The sequence below is a fragment of the Vanessa tameamea genome, chromosome 14 (assembly GCF_037043105.1).
Source record: "Vanessa tameamea isolate UH-Manoa-2023 chromosome 14, ilVanTame1 primary haplotype, whole genome shotgun sequence".
Lineage (NCBI taxonomy): Eukaryota > Metazoa > Arthropoda > Insecta > Lepidoptera > Nymphalidae > Vanessa > Vanessa tameamea.
This window is the reverse complement of record NC_087322.1, coordinates 153,801-171,907: the sequence shown is the minus strand read 5'-3', so window position 1 is coordinate 171,907 and position 18,107 is coordinate 153,801. Positions and strand designations below refer to the sequence as shown.

The 18,107-nt window shown below is 35.5% G+C and overlaps 1 protein-coding gene across 1 annotated transcript; it reads right to left on the bottom strand.

The window, feature by feature from the left end:
* Nucleotides 1-1,203: 1,203 nt before the first annotated feature.
* On the bottom strand, nt 1,204-8,769 carry LOC113398554 (regulator of nonsense transcripts 1). The gene is made up of 10 exons (XM_064216988.1): nt 8,401-8,769; nt 8,123-8,310; nt 7,749-7,949; nt 6,331-6,401; nt 6,184-6,251; nt 5,888-6,003; nt 5,138-5,347; nt 4,879-5,049; nt 4,497-4,656; nt 1,204-4,120 (listed from the first exon to the last, which is right to left on the bottom strand). Exons 1-10 carry the CDS (start codon nt 8,578-8,580, stop codon nt 2,375-2,377), a joined length of 3,111 nt encoding a protein of 1,036 aa, XP_064073058.1. The 5' UTR covers nt 8,581-8,769; the 3' UTR covers nt 1,204-2,374.
* Nucleotides 8,770-18,107: the final 9,338 nt, after the last annotated feature.

Here is an 18,107-nt window from a genome sequence, read left to right as displayed (position 1 = left end):
AACTTTGAAGCTTAATATTGTACCTTTAGCCAGGTTTTCATTTCTTTTTTTTCTCAGAAATTATATAGGAATACATTTATTTTATCAAAACATTCTAGAGAAGACAATCTGCTCGTTTATGTAGGGCTTACAACTTGTTTTTATAGATTACACAGCGTTCAATTTATACTTAAATATAGAAATTTTTGAAAGCATGCATTTTTACCAAATAATTTTTCAAATATCAGTAAGGTTTATTTAATTTTCTAAACATTCTATTAAAAAGAAACTTAACACTTAGAAAAACTAAACTTTTGTACGGTATTTTTAATTTGAGTAACTGATAAATATTTAGCTCACAATCCCTTTCAAAAATATCGTGAAAACGTCTAATCCGAAATAGGAAATAAATCTTATAACTAAAATATTTACTCCAACTTTACTTGTTCGTTTATCTCATAGGAGTTGTAACTTAGTTGTTTAATTTGGCTCGAATGTGTTGGATAGTTTAGTACAGAACCAGTTGAAACAAAAGAAAAACAATATGTGTGCGTGTGTGTATGAGTCCTAGACTGTGTTTTATCTCTCGACTCCCGAACGAACTCAGCTGGTGCGCGTGATTGCTCTAAAGAGTTTTTATTCTTTGTCAGCTGTTTGCTTTTATTTATTTTGCGAGTATATATATAGCAAAATATGTTATTGTACTAAGTGATATAATACTAGATAAAAATAGTTTCTTAAATTCTTTTAAATGAGTCAGTTGATGGATATTCCTAGGTAGGAAGTGATAATCAGAATGTGATCAGCACTACACGATACACTTCAATATATCGTATCAGTCTGGTGGCATTGTTTTATTTGTGCATAATAATTTAAATAAGATTAACAATTCGCTTATGTTAATAGGAATGATGAAATCGTAGCCCATAAAACAATCTTTTTTATAATACTAGAGCTGTTGATTGAGACTACTATAAGCTGATCAGAGCCAAATGTGTAAAAGCTTATTACGTATAAACCTTTTAAAAAAGAATTCCCTGTGGATCGATACTTTTTTATATCGCATCCCAATTACAACGTATACGGTACAGGTGTGATACGATGTATAAAGGGATGGGATGTTTCGTACGGGGATGATTAAGATGCGGTATTATATTATTTTATATGAGGAAGGATATGAAGTCTGTTTGTGTATTGACGAATATTATAAAAAAAAATAACGAGTTTTTTTATGGATGTCTTTATTGATTTTTCCTTCACAAAGTAATAAAACATTGAGCATTATCATTTGTAACATAATTCTATCAGAATGGGTTGTGTGTTCACTTACCAATACAATATAAATAAAAAATTCAATTTAGTAATCCAATCAAGTGAGTTATATTTTATTTTAGAAACAGTTCTGTCGATAAAAAATTACAACATTTAAAAAACCTTATATTTGAATATGGAATTACTCGGTAAATCTATACTAAATAAAATGAGGTAAAATTTCTGAATGTCAGAACCGATATAAGATGTTAATTAAATCTTTGATTAGTTATTATTATCAATTGTACAAACATGTAAATACAAATAATCGTAATAGTTTGAATTAGTTTCATATGTAAATATGAACATCGATTTCAGTGTAAGGTTTTTAAACAAAAAATGAAGACATTAAAACATAACAATAGGTCATGTTGTGTTGGATTACGACTAACGACTATACATATGATATTATTAACACATTGTCTAATTTTTGTTACTCTGTACCCTCAATGACATATGACATAGTATATATTCAGTTTTTGTGAAACAATAACATCCTAGTTTATGAAGGAAAAACAACAAGCATTTATTGCTGAATATTGTCTAATACGGAGCATTGATTTTAATGATTGCTTATACCAAGGATAATGAATAATGGAAACAAAACCACGAAATAGATGCCCTAATTGAGTACAGTTCTACCACGCTATCCTTTCCTCTGTATGTTTTCGTTTGGAAGTAAACAAGTTAACTACTGAAGGGCGAATGTTGATGATTCCGTACTTCGGATTCAAAACGGTAGCGGTAACGGTATCCGCTCAGGGACAGTGTACGATTATCGAATCACGAGTTTAAACGAATTTAGCGCCGAAGGTCGTCGACCCGCGGGAGCGAGTCCGCCCATCAGCCGGGCCGCCCGGCGGGTCCGATACTACTATGTGTCAATGTGTGTAATTCCCGAATATTTGATCAAACATCTCTATATCTATTCCTGTAATTTATTATAATTTTCCTCGCGCGTGAGAATCGAATCCACCGCGAAGGCACCTCCCGCGCGGCGCGCCGGCCGCCGGTCCGCGGCGAGCCCGGCCGAGTCGCTCTCGTCAGCAGCGTGTCGTCCACCCCGGAACTGCGAGGTCGGCGCTCAGTACTGGCCGGCGCGCGCGCGGAAGCCGCCCTGGTACGAGGAGTCCTGCGACAGCAGCCCGTCCGGCTGCGACGGGCAGTCGGGCGCGGCCGACTCCTGGCTGAAGTCGGGCTGCGAGGCGCCCTGCGACAGCGACAGCGGCGGCTGCTGCGACAGCGGCTCCTGCGAGAGGCGCGGCGGGCGGCGGCGCGCGCGCGGCGGCTCGGCGGGCGGGCGCGCGCGCGGCGCGGCGAAGGCGGCGAAGGCGGCGGCGGGCACGGGCGCGGCGGCGGCGCGCTCGGGGCCCACGTAGGCCAGCGGGTCGCGCGGCGGCCGCGCGCGGTCGTACACGGAGCCGGGCACCATGGCCTCGCGCGCGTCGAACATGGACGTGGACATGAAGTGCGAGCCGGGGTTGTGCGCGTTCACGAGCTTCTTGGGCTTCGCGAACTGGATGGCGGACTCCTTGAGGTTGGACAGCGGGCCCTCGGTGAGCACGCGCCGCTCCTTGTAGAAGGCGAGCAGGTGGTTCCACAGCGGCTGCTTGCTGAGCACCTTGGGGTTGCCGACCACGATGAGGCCGTACTTGGCCCGCGTCAGCGCGACGTTCAGGCGTCGCGGGTCGCTCAGGAACCCTATGCCCTGGTGCTCGTTCGAGCGGACGCAGGACATGATTATGATATCTTTCTCTCGACCCTGGAAGGCGTCGACGCTGGCCACTTCGATCTCCTGGTAGAGTTTGGCGTGCAGGCTTCCCTGATACTGCATATGTTGCACGAGATACGATCGTTGTCCCTCGTACGGCGTTATGATGCCGATCTGTTCCGGGCGGACGCCGGCTTTTAAAAAGCGGGTCGTAAGTTTTTCTACGTTCGCCGCTTCCGTTCGGTTTAAGTAGGAAGTTCCCGAGCCGGCTATCTCTTCCTGGCCTTGAGTTACGTAAAAGAACATCGGTCTATCCGGTCGGGGCCAAGGAAAATCGATTTTGTGTAAACGTCTTTCTTCTGCACTTACTCCATTTTGAAGGGAACCCTCGTAAAAGAAATCAGACGGAAAACGCGAGAGTTCAGGATGCATACGATATTGTACCTCTAATCTAAAAGGACGAATACCAAGGACCACAAGTCTCTCGAACAGACTCTGGCTCAGACCCGCTTTAGCGGCTTTCTTGCACATGACGACGGGTCCCAGCTGACAATGATCACCGACGAGAATCAGTTGTCTGGCTCCGAGCACCACTGGTACCATACATTCTGGCTCAGTGGACTGCATGCCCTCGTCTATCAGGATAGACTGGAAACGCATTCGAGCGACTCTCGGATCCCCTGCCCCGACACAGGTGGTGCAAACGACGTCGGCAGCATCCAGGAGTCGTCTCTCTGCAGCACGACGAAGTGCACGATAGCGTCTCTCATCGGCAGCAGATAATTCGCCAGCTTCTTCTTTTAACCTCGTCAACTTGCGCAGCTCGCTGTCGGCTGAGCCCAGGGCACGAGCCTGTTCGTGTAGTGCCAAGAACGATACGGAAGACTCCATAGCTTCTCTTGATTTGGCGCACAGGCGGACTACTTTAAGGCCGGTTCTATGGATTTTCTCGGTGAGTTGGTCGACGGCAGTATTGGACGGTGCACATACAAGTACTGGACCACCATTTTGCCGAACAAGTTGATACACAATAGTCGCCGATGTGACGGTCTTGCCTGTTCCTGGAGGGCCTTGAATCAAGGAGAGAGGGCGTTGAAGTGCATGCTTGACAGCATATACCTGAAAACAAATTTAAAATTCAATGGTATTATAAAATATTTAAAAGTATTATCAGTAATATTTTTCAATGCTGCTAATATATTATACAGGTAAAATATTATGTGAGGTACAATATAAAAAAACCGTTTTACTACATTTATATGAATAATAGGTATTATATATATGGCGATGATGGTCGAACGGACGTTAGATAACCTTGTCTACTTCCCAAATTTTGGGCTTTTTGACTGAGGACCTACCTGAGGTTTGAGCCCAGGACATCAGGGTCGGCAGCCTTATAAGCTACGGTCGTAACCGGTCGGTGCGGTCTATGCAGTCGGGTCGGCGGTAGGTAGCAGTGTTATATATGCATAAGAGAATAAAACGATTACCATACCTGAGACCTGTTGAGGTCTGGTAGGTTCGGCGCACTGAAGTGTTTCGGTAGGTGAACGCGAAACAGGACTTCCTCCACTTCGTGTCCCAAGAGGCGGCGGTATATGTAGCCCGAAACCGACGAATCGTCCACCGCGAACTTGCGCAGAGCCAACTGCATCCTGGAAATATTTATGATTATTATTAGAAAAACTCTTTCCTCTGACATATTATATTTAAGTTAAATCTTAGTATTCATTAATTACATTTCATGTCCAAACTTACAGACCATTATCAAATTATTTAAATATTCTTAAATGAAGGTTACCATTTAAGTCACCTGTATAATGTTTAGAACTAAATAATCAGTTACGGTTTATATACGAAATGAATTTCTTATGTACCTGTCAAAAGAAGTACTCTTCCAGATAAAATCGACTACGAAATTGGAAGTGCAGTCAAGGGGAGCTCCGGCTCCACTCTTCAGCTCCAGACCGACATCGTCTCCATAATTATCGGGCACTTTGATTACGTGACCAACACCAGACCAGGCTTTGTGCAGCTCACCGACATATCTGTCAATAAAATTAAATGAAAACGAAACTTACTACCATGAGTTTAACAGTTATTGAAAAATAAATATATATGTATTCATCCTGGTACCTCAGTCTCAGTTCGTCCCCGTGCATGAGTTTCATGTCGCTGTCGGTCTTGGCGAGCGTGAAGTACGCGATGGTTTTCTTGTTGAGGCCGACATCCCAGCGCACCTCTATTCCTTCTTGCGTTTGTGACTCCTTGAGTCTCTTATCATAATCAGCTTCTAATTTCACAAGCGGACCGAAGATATTCTGATATTGGTATCCATCTTCGTACCTGTTATAGCAGTGTAGGTTTAGAACATAAGTGTGTAACAACAGTGACGATAATAGATTTTTATTTTCCCATTCCCATCTCCCTTTTCCCTTCGTATTTTAGAGCTAAGAGACTTGAACCCTGGTTTCGAGGTCATTGGGACGCATGTTGTAGGGTATTAGGTGACTACGTATAAGGATAAATGCATAATTTATGTGCAATATATGATTTTAGTCCTACATTTTATGTGTGCAAATATATTAACGTAAGATTTTTTTCGTCAGTTTTCGTTAATTGTAATAAAATAAAAATTGTTTATATTGTTTACTAATTTTTTAAATGTTTTATGCTAATAATTGACAGTAAGTGTACCTAAACATCAGTATGTATTGTTGTTGCACAAAATACGTTCATGTTATTATTAAGCAATAAGTATAAGTGAATAAACAGGAAAACTTGAACTGGGTGCTCATCATTTAAAACCAAATGTTATGTACATTGCATTGCCTGTCTTAAAAGGACAGAATTTGTAAAGTTGTAATTATTTAAGAAAAGTACTACCTTAACAGAACTTGATGGGGTTCCTCGTCCACTCCAGGCTTTTCTAAGTCTTGAAAAGTGGCATCGACGTTGTCACGCCAAAGTTCTTCAAGTCGTCCTATTTGTTGCGGTGTTACCTGTAAAGTATTAATATTAAAAATATTTTTTTTACATAAGTAAAACTATTGATAATCTACTATTTAAAATTTCTTAATCACCTCACAATGTGTATATTAAACATATAAATATATTAAACAACTATGAAATATAATGTTCACACAGTAGTTTCAACTTTAATAATACATGTAAATACTTACTTGACGAGCTCTCATTTGTTCAGCTTCTGATGGTACTTTCACGAGCCACGACAGGAAGGCACGATCAGCTGTTTAAGAAATATGAATAAAAGGAATTAATATATATTTGACTTGTATCCAAGCATTATCTATAATATTAAAACTTACAAATTAATGGTTTCCATTGTTCTTGATCCCAATTCATATCTTTAAGAGAACTTTGTGCGGCACAGGGCTGACTAAAATCAAACAAGGGTAAGTTATTTTATTATAATAAACAATAAGGATTGCAAATATATTGTGTTACTTTAAAAATAAGGAATATTTTTATAAGAGACCAAAACAACCAATAGCAGTATGTGTAAAATATATTAATGAAGTAAATATCCATTTATATTTAATAATTAATACTTATATTATAGTTCATGTAAAACTGAATTTGTATTGTAGTTTAACTTAAACTTTATAATCAAAATAAATGTTATTTTGATTTAAGGTTAAGTTTAAACTAAAAAGTATAGAATTAGTTTTAACTCTTTTTAAACTAACCCTAAAGTAGTTTTGAGTTTTAATTAGAGTAATAGAAACTTCTAAAGTAGTAGAGTATAGTAGTATCTTATAATATTTGGCTTCACTAAAGACTTTAAAAGGCATTAGTTGTTGTTTCATTATTAAAAGAAAAAAAATTACATTTCAATCTTAAAATCAAGCATTAATACACAAAATAGTTCAGAGGTTGCCTAGTATAGTAAAAGTCGCAGATTCAATCCAATGGGAACAACAATAGCCCAAGGTAGCAACTTGGCCTATTGTCGACCCCATTCCTAGCACAAGCTTGAGCTTTTATCACTTTTTGGAGAGCAAATACTTGGACGACCTCCATGGTCAAGTAGTGTGTACATCGGTTTTCATGGGTACGCTACTCTGAGGTCGCAGGTTCGATTCCCGGCCAAGTCAATGTAGAAAATGTTCATTAATTTTCTATGTTGTCTTGGGTCTGGGTATTTGTGGTACCGTCGTTACTTCTGATTTCCCATAACACAAGTGCTTTAGCTACTTACATTGGGAACAGAGTAATGTATGTAATGTTGTCCAATATTTATTTATTATTTATTAAATACTATATACCTTAAAATGGGGATAAATGTAAACAATATATGTATATTTGATTATTAAAATTTTTAAATTATAATGCATATAACAAATTATGTGTAATGTACTTATTTACAGCCACAAGTATGATAATTTCTTTGTAAAGAATGCATTTCTTAAGAGACCACTGGTTGTCTGGGAATTGTATGATTTCATATTCAGTAGAAAGTGAAGATTACACTGTTCATATCAGACAACATCAAACAATTGAGAAAAACCAATAAGTAAATATTAGTAACCAAAATTGCAATGTACAATACTCAGAACATAAGAATCACTTATCATCGATGAACACATTTCTTTTTATGATAATTATATTACTTGTTTTTAATGTTATTTAGTTTTTATTTCATGTACTTTGTATATCTTTATGATTATTTTAAACTACATAATGAACAAACAAATTGCAATTGGCTATGTTGATATTAACTTACCGACACAGAAGTACAACAACTGAATCAGCCTTGGCTGGTATAAAACCGAGAACAAAAACATTCCGTGCACCACAGGAATAACATTCCAGTAATGTTTCTCCAAGAGGTCCGTCACGGTGGAGTGCTGCTTCCTTGTGTTTAGCTCTTACAAGATGGTTAATTATGTGTGATCCAGAGGTATTACCTCGTCCATTACAAAACCTAGAATAACATATACATAGCAAAGTTAATTAAATGAAAACAATTTTTATTGTATGAGGCAAATAATAGTCACTTTTGTTTTAAAATAATGATTAATAAGATTTTTGTTTAAAATTTATGAGTATTGGTGAAAGCAGTGTAACTTATATAAGTTAAATAATGTTCGGCCTTACCATTTGTTACATATATTGCACATAACAACGGTTGCAGGATCGTGAATACCACAATATTTGCACGCATGATCTGGCAGTTCCTTGCTACTGTACAGTGCTTCATCTTCTTCCTCAAATTGCAATTCCGCTATAGTATTCCCTACACTTGAAAGTTTCGAGTTAAGATCTGTCCGTCCAAGGCCGTTCACCTACAAATCGAAGCATGAATAAGATTAACAATATGCATACAAGTTGTTTAAATTAGGTTATGCAAATGCTAAGAGGAAAAGTTCACTCACTTGGCTGGATGTTGTTAGTCCATGATCGTGTTGGGATGCCTGTGTTTGGCTTTGCGATGGAAGAGTGAAATCAGTAAATTCAAATTCTGATCCTTGGGTATCAGCACCGATAAGATCAGCTTCCTCAGTGTCCAAGAATGTCAACGTTTGAGAACTTGGACCATACGCGTCGACACTCATGCTTACACGTCAATTTTATGATGTACAAAACGATGAAAATAGGTCAAAAAGTATAAAATACTGGACATCAAATGCCAATCCCATAAAAATCGAACATTATTAGAACGATTTGCTATGAATGATGTTGATGATCAAGAAAAATCGCCATGTTAGCACTTAGCACATGGTTTGTTTCCGTTTACAATCTCTTTAGTCATTGGCAAATCAAAACATAAAAGATATAAGAACCAATTAAAATTCCGTTTTAACTGTTGCTACCAATAACCTGCAAGGAAAACACGATCCATAGATAATTTTCTTTTTTTTGGTCTGGCTTCGAGGAATAGTATTTGTTTTAAATATTAACTAACATCGCTTAAAGCGATATGACTAAAATTCAAGACTATTATTAAGCAAGTGAAAATGTTATAATTATGTAACATAAATCAACCAAATTTATTTTTATCATTTAAGAATGCGTAAAATGTAGATTTGCTTATTTACTAGTTTGGTTAAGAATCGTATTGTAAAAGTCTCTAATAAGATTAATTATATTTTATGTTCTTAAAATAATAAAATAGCTCCTTTAAATTTATTAATTTCAGTTTACGAGCTTTAAAAAGCCGTTACCTAAAAGTCTAGTTGAGTTATATAAATAAAAGTGGATATTGCTATTAAATATCTGTTTGTGATTAATAGAATAGATATCGTTTGTCCTGTCACTATAATAGTTGGTACAATGTATAAATGTATACTTTTTCATTGCATTTGCTTGCGTATAGAGTGATATCATGATATGAAAATTTAAGTGATGAAGTTGCTCACTATACCGCCAATTAAATGTCAAGACACGTAATAAATAACTTCATACCTCATCTTATTTAATTTTACAATGTTATTTTATTGCAAATTTAAATTGTGAATAACTTAATTTGTAAGTAAGTGTTAGTGGTAGTGAATGAATAGGTTTATTATAAAAATAATTATTATAAAAAATATAAATTGTTATGTTTATTATTTTTATTATTATTTACGAGCAGGTTATTATTATTTTATTGTAATTAATTATTTGCATATTATTAAATATTTTTTTTAATAACAGCGAAGAAGTAGAACTTCTTACGCCTTACTTTACCTTAGTTCACCCACATTTTTTATATTCACTCAGTGTGCTTGTGACGCGATATGTTTGTCGCACACTATTGAGTATGAATCAACAAAATGAATCGTATAGTGATGGAAATCACTAAAATACAGTCTGACAGCATCCGTATAGCCATTCTACCTTGTTCGAACTCGCCGCAAGATGCTATTGGAGTACATCAATTTTTATTCTGTTCAAGCGATCACCGTGGCGACCAAAACTTGAGTGCCAATATGATAACTATCGTCCCTTCTCCGTCTTCCCATATGTTCAATTGTTAAATGACAGGATGGTCGTTTTGAATAATTTCATCATCTTCAAAATCAAAACAAACAACAAAAAAAAAACAAAAGACAAATCTTCTGGAAAAAAAGGATGTGATTCTGTTGATAGAAATCCTCATAGTAAAACATAGTAGACTGCTGGACAGGAGAGGAGGAGAGATTGAAGTTTATTCCAATGCGGTTTGTTGAAGAGCATAGGATACTGAAAATACTACTAAACTTATATACATACATTTTATAATTAGAATAATTGAGACTTTTTGAGTTCAATTTGAAATATCACTAATCAATACCTATTAAAGCAATATTTATAAGGAGAATAATTGTGCGTCTTGTGTCAGCCGTTGATAATCTTAGAAAAAAATTAACATGAGCAAGAGTCGCATCTAACTGTAAATAAGTTGCCATCCTGGAGGTAGAGCTAGACATTTGTGTAGGATCTATTATAGAACTAAAATGACAGGCATAACTTAGACATCCACGGTCCCTAAGGTCAAGCCCTATTTTTTAAACGTCTATATATATATATATGAAGATATTACAAATACGAGGTTATTTTGTTTAAAATTATTAAAGGGTTTCCAATTCTATCTAATGTTTCATCCTGATGTAAATGGCTCCATTATAATTTAAAAATGTCAAATTAATTTATTAAGGGATAAAAATTCGATTTCCGTTTTCCCCATCGCGGTCAGTGGGGCATTAGTATTCTTGACGACCGGGCTATTTTCATACGAACCGAAAAGTTGGCAATGATTATAGAGAAAACATATCTGTATGTAGTACCTACTGTAGCAAGTTCATTAAAGCGTTAGGTTAATATTGTTTTCTATCGATTGATTTTAACTCAGAATAATATATATATTTTTGAATTATGATTTAATTTTAATCGAATGAGAATTTTTATGATAAAGTTATAACACTAAAATATAACTAATGTATACTTACTACTTGTATTTAAAATAAAAACAATTAAATATATGTTAATAATAAGGACAATTTGTTTTACATGTAATGTTATAACATACATGTCGGTCAGATAAAGCAGTGGTATTGTAATTTGCAAACTTGCATTTTCATCTATTTTAGAAAACAGGCTTGGCGCTTTGCCAGAGATGTATCAGATATAATATACACAGATAATATGAGTTTATTGTATTAAAGTTTGCGCAAGTCTACCCGTTTTAGCATAATATAACAACTGCCGGTCATAATGAGGAGAATATTACTTTCGCCTTTTATGCATTTCCCAATACGAAGACTAGATGGCGTCACTTACTGCATACCATCGGTGCTTTTATTATTATGAGTGTTAAATGTGGATAAAATAATAAAAAGACTATTCGAAGTTCAAATCCCAGCAGATGAGTGTTATTACTGTTTTTGTAACACCAATATTAAATCAAAATATTCTTTATTCGATATACGACACAGTATTGCCATCGGACTAGTAGACTGGGAGTGAGCAAAAAGAAAACGTGCCTGTGTATGTACACACAGCTGTGCACAGGTGATAATTCGCCGTGGTCAAATAAGTCAGGAGAATATCATCATAAAGACAATGCGTTTATTAATAAATCAATGTTTTTATTTCGTGGCACTTTATTCGCAACCTTCTCATCAAATGTGACTTCTGCGAATTGAAGCAACGTTTTCCTTACGGTTATTTTATGCCAATTTTATATCTATAGCCTGTCAAGTCTTTTAAATTAATTTTAAATTATGTTAATTTATAGTTTGCCTATATTTTTTCTTGAAATTTGTAATTAGTGATGGCTATTAATAACTAGTTAAAATCAAGCAACGTTTTAAAGTTATGGCCAAGTTGAAAAATCTGTCAATAAAATGTTTTGATTACTGCAACTAGTATTACATACTGATAGTGGTTACGAATACGTTTCGAAATAATTGTAAGCATAATCTATATCATATCTAATTAAATAAAAATAAAAAATTTAATGGCGAGATACTAATATTCAAAATGTAATAAACTAATAATCTCTTACATAAAACATAATTAATAAATCCAAGGTATTTCTCAGAAAAAATGTTTTTATTTTATTTTCGACGCGGTTGTTTATCTACATAATAGCATTTTAAATTGAGTGACTGATATAATACAACGTACTGACTAAGTCAGTGGGTCTAACAGGATGAATTTTTGTACAAGAATTAAACTTTATACAGCAGACATTTTTTTGTTCTCACGATTTATTTGATAGAGTGCCGTAACCGCAGCAAAATGAAGTATAAGAAATAAAGATTACCAAAAAATCAAAACTTAAGACAATTCGGTAGGATTTTGGGATATCTCATCGGGCACATGGCTAAATGAAATGATAAATAAAAATATCATTTACTAAGAAACATTACAAAAAGATACTTAATAAAATTTTGATTCAAAATTATCTTTTTAGATTTGATGAAAAAGAGATTCATAAATGAATAAGGTAAGGAGTAGAGACTAGTAAATATAACATTAATGGTATTTATAATTCGTTTTAGCAATGGTAGGTCTACTTGTAGCCCGCCTGCGTGGTGCCACTCATCAGTTATTGTATCACTAAACATTAATATTTTGCATAGTCTTCCAGTTTGAGTTAGTGAAGTATTGTTATAACAGGCACAAGAAACACAACGTCCAAGACTGCATGGTTGACGGCACATTGACTGCGTAAGTAAAGCCAGACCGTATGCGGGACCATTTACCATCTGGTGAGCGATTTGTCGTGGACCTTCAAAAAACAAAGAAATTAAAAACATACAAATATAATATGAGCCTTGATATTCACTAGCAAATGCTATCTCGAGGGCGTCAAAGATGGGTAATAACTAATAGCTATTATTACTTAACGCACAGCGAACTCGAACTCGCGTTAATAAATCAAACGCTCAGTCATGTTCCTTTAACCAATTAAGGGTTAACGAGACAGTAGTGTAACTACAACATCGTAAGTACGTATCAAATTTCGGTTCGTTGTATTTTACTCTGAAAACGTTAACTAATTGATGTAAATGCCTCGTCCGATGAGAACGATGCCCTTTGGCAGATGTTTATTTTCTCATTTGAACATTGTTCCCGGTTTTGACGCGCAATGTAGTTAATAACTTTCATTATTACCTACATGACAATGTGAGCTTTGATTATAATTAAAGTAGAATCTCGTCCATGAAGATAATATTAAGACAATATTTGCACTCATTCAGGGTCGGAAGTTAAGCAGCGCAGAGACCTCCAGGCAATGTTACTCTCGGGATGACACCACTAAGGTTGGTAGGTCTCTAATTAGCTGGGCGACAATCAGTAACCATATATCTATCTCGTTGGCCCGTGATCTGCTGCAGTGCTGATTATGAGTTTTGGAGTTCTAGCCACAAGTAGAGCTAGCAATGATGGGCTTTTCTATTCAGAAATTCTTAGTAAAATTCTGGAATTGGAAGCTGACAGATCTCTCTTTAGCTGAGTTGGCTTTTTATATCAGTGACTTTTGGGAAACATTAGCTGCCGTGGTCAAATTGATCAGGTGGACATAATCATAAATGATATCAAAACATGTAGGTATGTAGGTAGGGTGTAGAGTTTTTCTAGGGAATTTTAAGTGCCGTTTTTATTCATATATTAATATTCGGAATAATTTTTTAGTACTATATTTTTTACATTCAATAATTTTAGACTCCCTGGCTCTAAGTTAATCTAATAGATTATATGTATTCGTAAATTGTAGGAGTAATTTATAAATTAACGAAAATAACAAAAATAAGTTCGCCAGCCTGGTATACTCGTACCAAACCGCCTTTTAATGCGTGGGTGTAGTTTAACGCTAATTTGTTTACCATGTTATATGGAATAACTCAGGTATGACCGCAATATGGGAGTTATAATATGTATTGTTTAGACAATTGCATCCTACTTGCTTGTTATTATAGACTAATTTCGATTAGATTCTGAGTTTGTTATATACATTTTGTGCGTATTTTCGCGTCTGATTTCATATTGATATTTCATTCTTTCGGTTACGTATAGTATTTTAATATTTGTATTCGAGTAGTCCGAATATGTACATCTACTTAGTATAATGAAGAAGTGTCGACTTAAACCAAACTCCCGGTATGTCAAAATCTCGGTAACGTTTAGTCATCGTTTGTATTGTGTAGGTAATTAATTCTCATTGCTTAGTTTATTTATTATTTTGTTCTAATAAAAAATAATACTTTTGATAAGTTTACCATTGTAGTTTTACGATGTCGTTTATTCAATACAAGACAATATAATTATTAAGTAATTTAATTAGACGGCGAGTTGCTTGCTTGGGCCGAACTCCACTGGGCACGAGACAATTGCTGACAATTGGCGCGGAGCGGCGCCAGTTGTGATGTCACCGGCCGACGGCCGACTGTTAGCCGTTTCAGCGTCTTCACCGAACTGCGTGCCTATACTAATTACTATAATAATTGTCACATACGTGTTATTAAATTTAATTAGAGGCTTTTCTTATTTTAAGTCAGGTATGGGTTTTTAAAAGTGGCAATATTAGGATACTCTTCCCGTATTTTAACTTCATCAAGTGCAGTTTGGATATATATGGATATATATGTTTGGATATATTTGGATATATATGGATGCCTTTAAATATGCAGCACCCTTTTGTTCATTTACATTACTATATACCAGTTGCTACTCGTGGTTCTGTCCTCGTATAGTCGGGGCTGGTGTTAGGTATAAAAAGTGCCGTATGAATTATTTCAGAGTATAACCTATTTTTGTGGCAATTTTATTCAGATGCGTTCAGCCGTTTTGTTGTGATTGAGTAACAATGATTATTGAGTCCAAATTTTCGCATTTATAATATGAGTAAGAAGTAAAATGTCAAATAACTTGATTTATTTCTAAATAAAACGACAAAGCTGCTTATAAATGTCAATTTTATCTTACATAATTGAATTATAGTTAAGCATACATAGAAGTCATTTGAATTCAATAGCTATGTAAGTTTAACCGGGAAGTTATTATTTATTTATTGATTTATTTAATAAATGAGTAATATATTGGTATTAGTAATGTATAGATACATAGTTCTCTTAATAATTCCTTATTTGTTAGATTAGCGAATGAAACCTACTCTTATACGAAACTTTTGTTTTGTTTTGTTAAGTCATCAAACAAGCGGTTAAAATGATTACAGTGCAATATGGCGAATATAAAAATATAAATCATAATTTATACTCTTAAATACTGCCCCTCGTATACAATTTGTCCCTCTCTCCCTCCATGTTCGGTGGTGGGGGTAACAATAATAATTACAAATTCTGTTACATCCAGGATCGTGAAAATATATTATTAATAATAGTCAGTACGGTTAGTAATATCAACAAATGGTCATGAGCACCTCCGGGGTTACCTAAAAGGCAGCGCTTCTGGCTACGTCCGCGTGCCCATCGTTATCCAATAACTTAGAGGAAAGGTAGCCTTTGGCAACGGTGGGATGTTGACTAACTTTACTTACGAGTATCTATTTAACGTAAACACTTACAAACACTACGTATAATGAGGATTATTAGCATTGCATTGCTTATTATTTATATCATTTTTTAGTATTTGTTAACGTAAATATAAAGTTTCGTTTATATGTATGTTGAACACACACGATCTAGTTAGTTTTAATAAATGTTGCCAGTAGGTAAAACTGAATGTCATTTATTATTACAAATTGTTTTCTTCGAGACGACAACCGTTTTTATACGTAGTATTTATCAGTATATTTTACTGTATTTATTTTACATATTATTATATGCGTTAAGTGTATTTGTGTTGTCATATTATTATTAGTCGTATCTATTTATATAAACAATAAAACCGTTAGTGACTCGTATGTGCGTGTATAAATAGTAACACCACCCACCCAGCCAATTCATGTTTTCAGATAAACATAGGTGTCTGGAAGAAATCTCTATTAAGCGATGAGACCGACTTGGTAATGTATTCCTTGATATTACATACTTTTAATTTCTTCAATGTAGTTCTGTGGTGTCAATACCCATTTTTCTACTAATGATACAAAAAAGTCTTACATCTAAACGCCAATTGGTTTTCATGATACAGGATGGTATTAATAAGTTTCAAGACTAGTTCGTTCAACTTATATAGAAACACACCCGCCCGGCTTCGCGCGGGTGCAATATTGATACCAAATATACTACGGAATGTCTTTATATACAACGTTTACAGCTTTTGTGTCATTATACAATACAAACCGCTATGTCTCTGTATTTTAAATCCTTAACATCTTTGTCGAAACGATTCATTTAAATTACATGCTGTAAAGGACCATATTAGTCTATATTAAATGCACAATGTATTTAAGATACTTAATTGGATAAGGATTAATGCTGTATTGCTTAAAATAGCTTCGTAAATAAGCCATTATTTCTCGTAAAAGTAATGGATTATAAATGGTTATCGTGGGCTACCACTACGAGATAGATAGATATATACCATCACAGACTTTTTTGTAGACCTTTTTAAGGTGTTCAATACTGAATTACATTATTTTCTATCTCGTAGGCTTCAGCCAGTGTTTGCAATGTAAGCGCAAAAAAATGTGTTTGTTTACGACATCACATTAGGAACCTCTAACACTGTCAGTATTTCTCTACTATATTGTGCATGTATTATACATATAAACCTTCCTCTTGAATCAATCTATCTATTCAAAAAACCGCATCAAAATCCGTTGCTTAATTTTACAGATCTAAGACAGACAGCGGGAAGTGGCTTTATACTATGTAGTGATAATATTTGCATCATGCACCTGAGTACAAATTGAGGAACTCTGTATCCTAAAATCAATATTAATCATCATCCAAGCCATTTTTATTTATTTATACATAAGTCAAGTCTGTGATAAAATAAATATAATAAAGACAAAATATTTCAACCAAAAGGTTTATGAGGCATAAGAAGTTATTTTGTTAATTACACTTACTGAGAAGGAAGGTGAGCGAGGTTATTCCAAGTAACCCTACTACTGGTATTTTTTGTTCCCCGATACATTATTGTAAAGCTATAAGCAGCGCATTCCTCGGGTTTAGTTCTGCCTTCCCTGACTGAGTAATCTAAAAGGAAACAGTCAGAGTGTAGTCTTTTTGTGCTTGCGCGGCCGCGCGGCCGGTGCCAGTACAGCCGTACATTTTTGAATCTCTCGTATCGTATCAAGCGAGGGATCTAACGTACCTTCTCGGAACCGAAACCTTGCCATCGAATGTTGTGTTCACCACACGCGGAGGTATTATACGGCTGCTTGAGTTTCGTTTAAAAAACGTACAATTAAACAGTTGAAGGGTTAAGGGTACCCAATAAAAGCATGGAGTCAGTATTCGTTGGTTTTCATGTAGATTTTATATATACCTAATTTGATTACATGTGATTTATAACACATACATATAGTTATTACATATATCTATATTATATATTACATACATAATATGTATGAATAATCATTGAGAGTAGTACATATGTATATCGTGACACCTACTTCCGCCTATGTTACGTATGAAATGATATCAATCATATAATGTTTATAGAGTTTTATGTATGCAAAGGGTTTTCCAAAGTAATGGAATTGCCTTAAACACGTGAGCAATTATTAGACATGCGCGTTACCTTTGGCGCCACGTCTCATCGGGATTCATGGCATGTTTTATACATACTGATGTGTGGACATAGATCGACTGCGCTAGTGCCTGCTGCCTGCCGGCGAGGGACGACCTCTCGCTTTTCACGCGAGTAGATGAGTCACTACCGCAGACGAGTACCTCATTTCATTCGAATATATTATTACCTTTTTAAAGTATAAACTTTCGGACGGATGTTTAGTTACAATTTTGAAGTTCTCAAAGCGTCAAACATTTTAAGCCAGGAAAAAACAGTATAAATAATACTTTAGTATTCGCAGGCACGTTAATGCCAAATACTCTTTTTTTCCAATCGTGTGATAAATTTTAAAGGAACTTGCCCTCGTCCGCGTCGGCTTTCGTTGCTCATTGTCATGGCTGCTCGAAACACACTGACCACCTTGTACATATATCAAAGTGCCTAAGCAAGAGTTCAGAACGAAATGAGC

What these genes read in the sequence shown, in the direction of transcription:
- LOC113398554 (XM_064216988.1), bottom strand. Translation starts at nt 8,580, where the DNA reads ATGAGTGTCGACGCGTATGGTCCAAGTTCTCAAACGTTGACATTCTTG. An exon ending in GACTAACAACATCCAGCCAA is followed by an intron (nt 8,311 to 8,400) that starts GTGAGTGAACTT and finishes TTCGATTTGTAG; the next exon opens with GTGAACGGCCTTGGACGGAC. An exon ending in AACAAATGAGAGCTCGTCAA is followed by an intron (nt 6,004 to 6,183) that starts GTAAGTATTTAC and finishes AATACTTTACAG; the next exon opens with GTAACACCGCAACAAATAGG.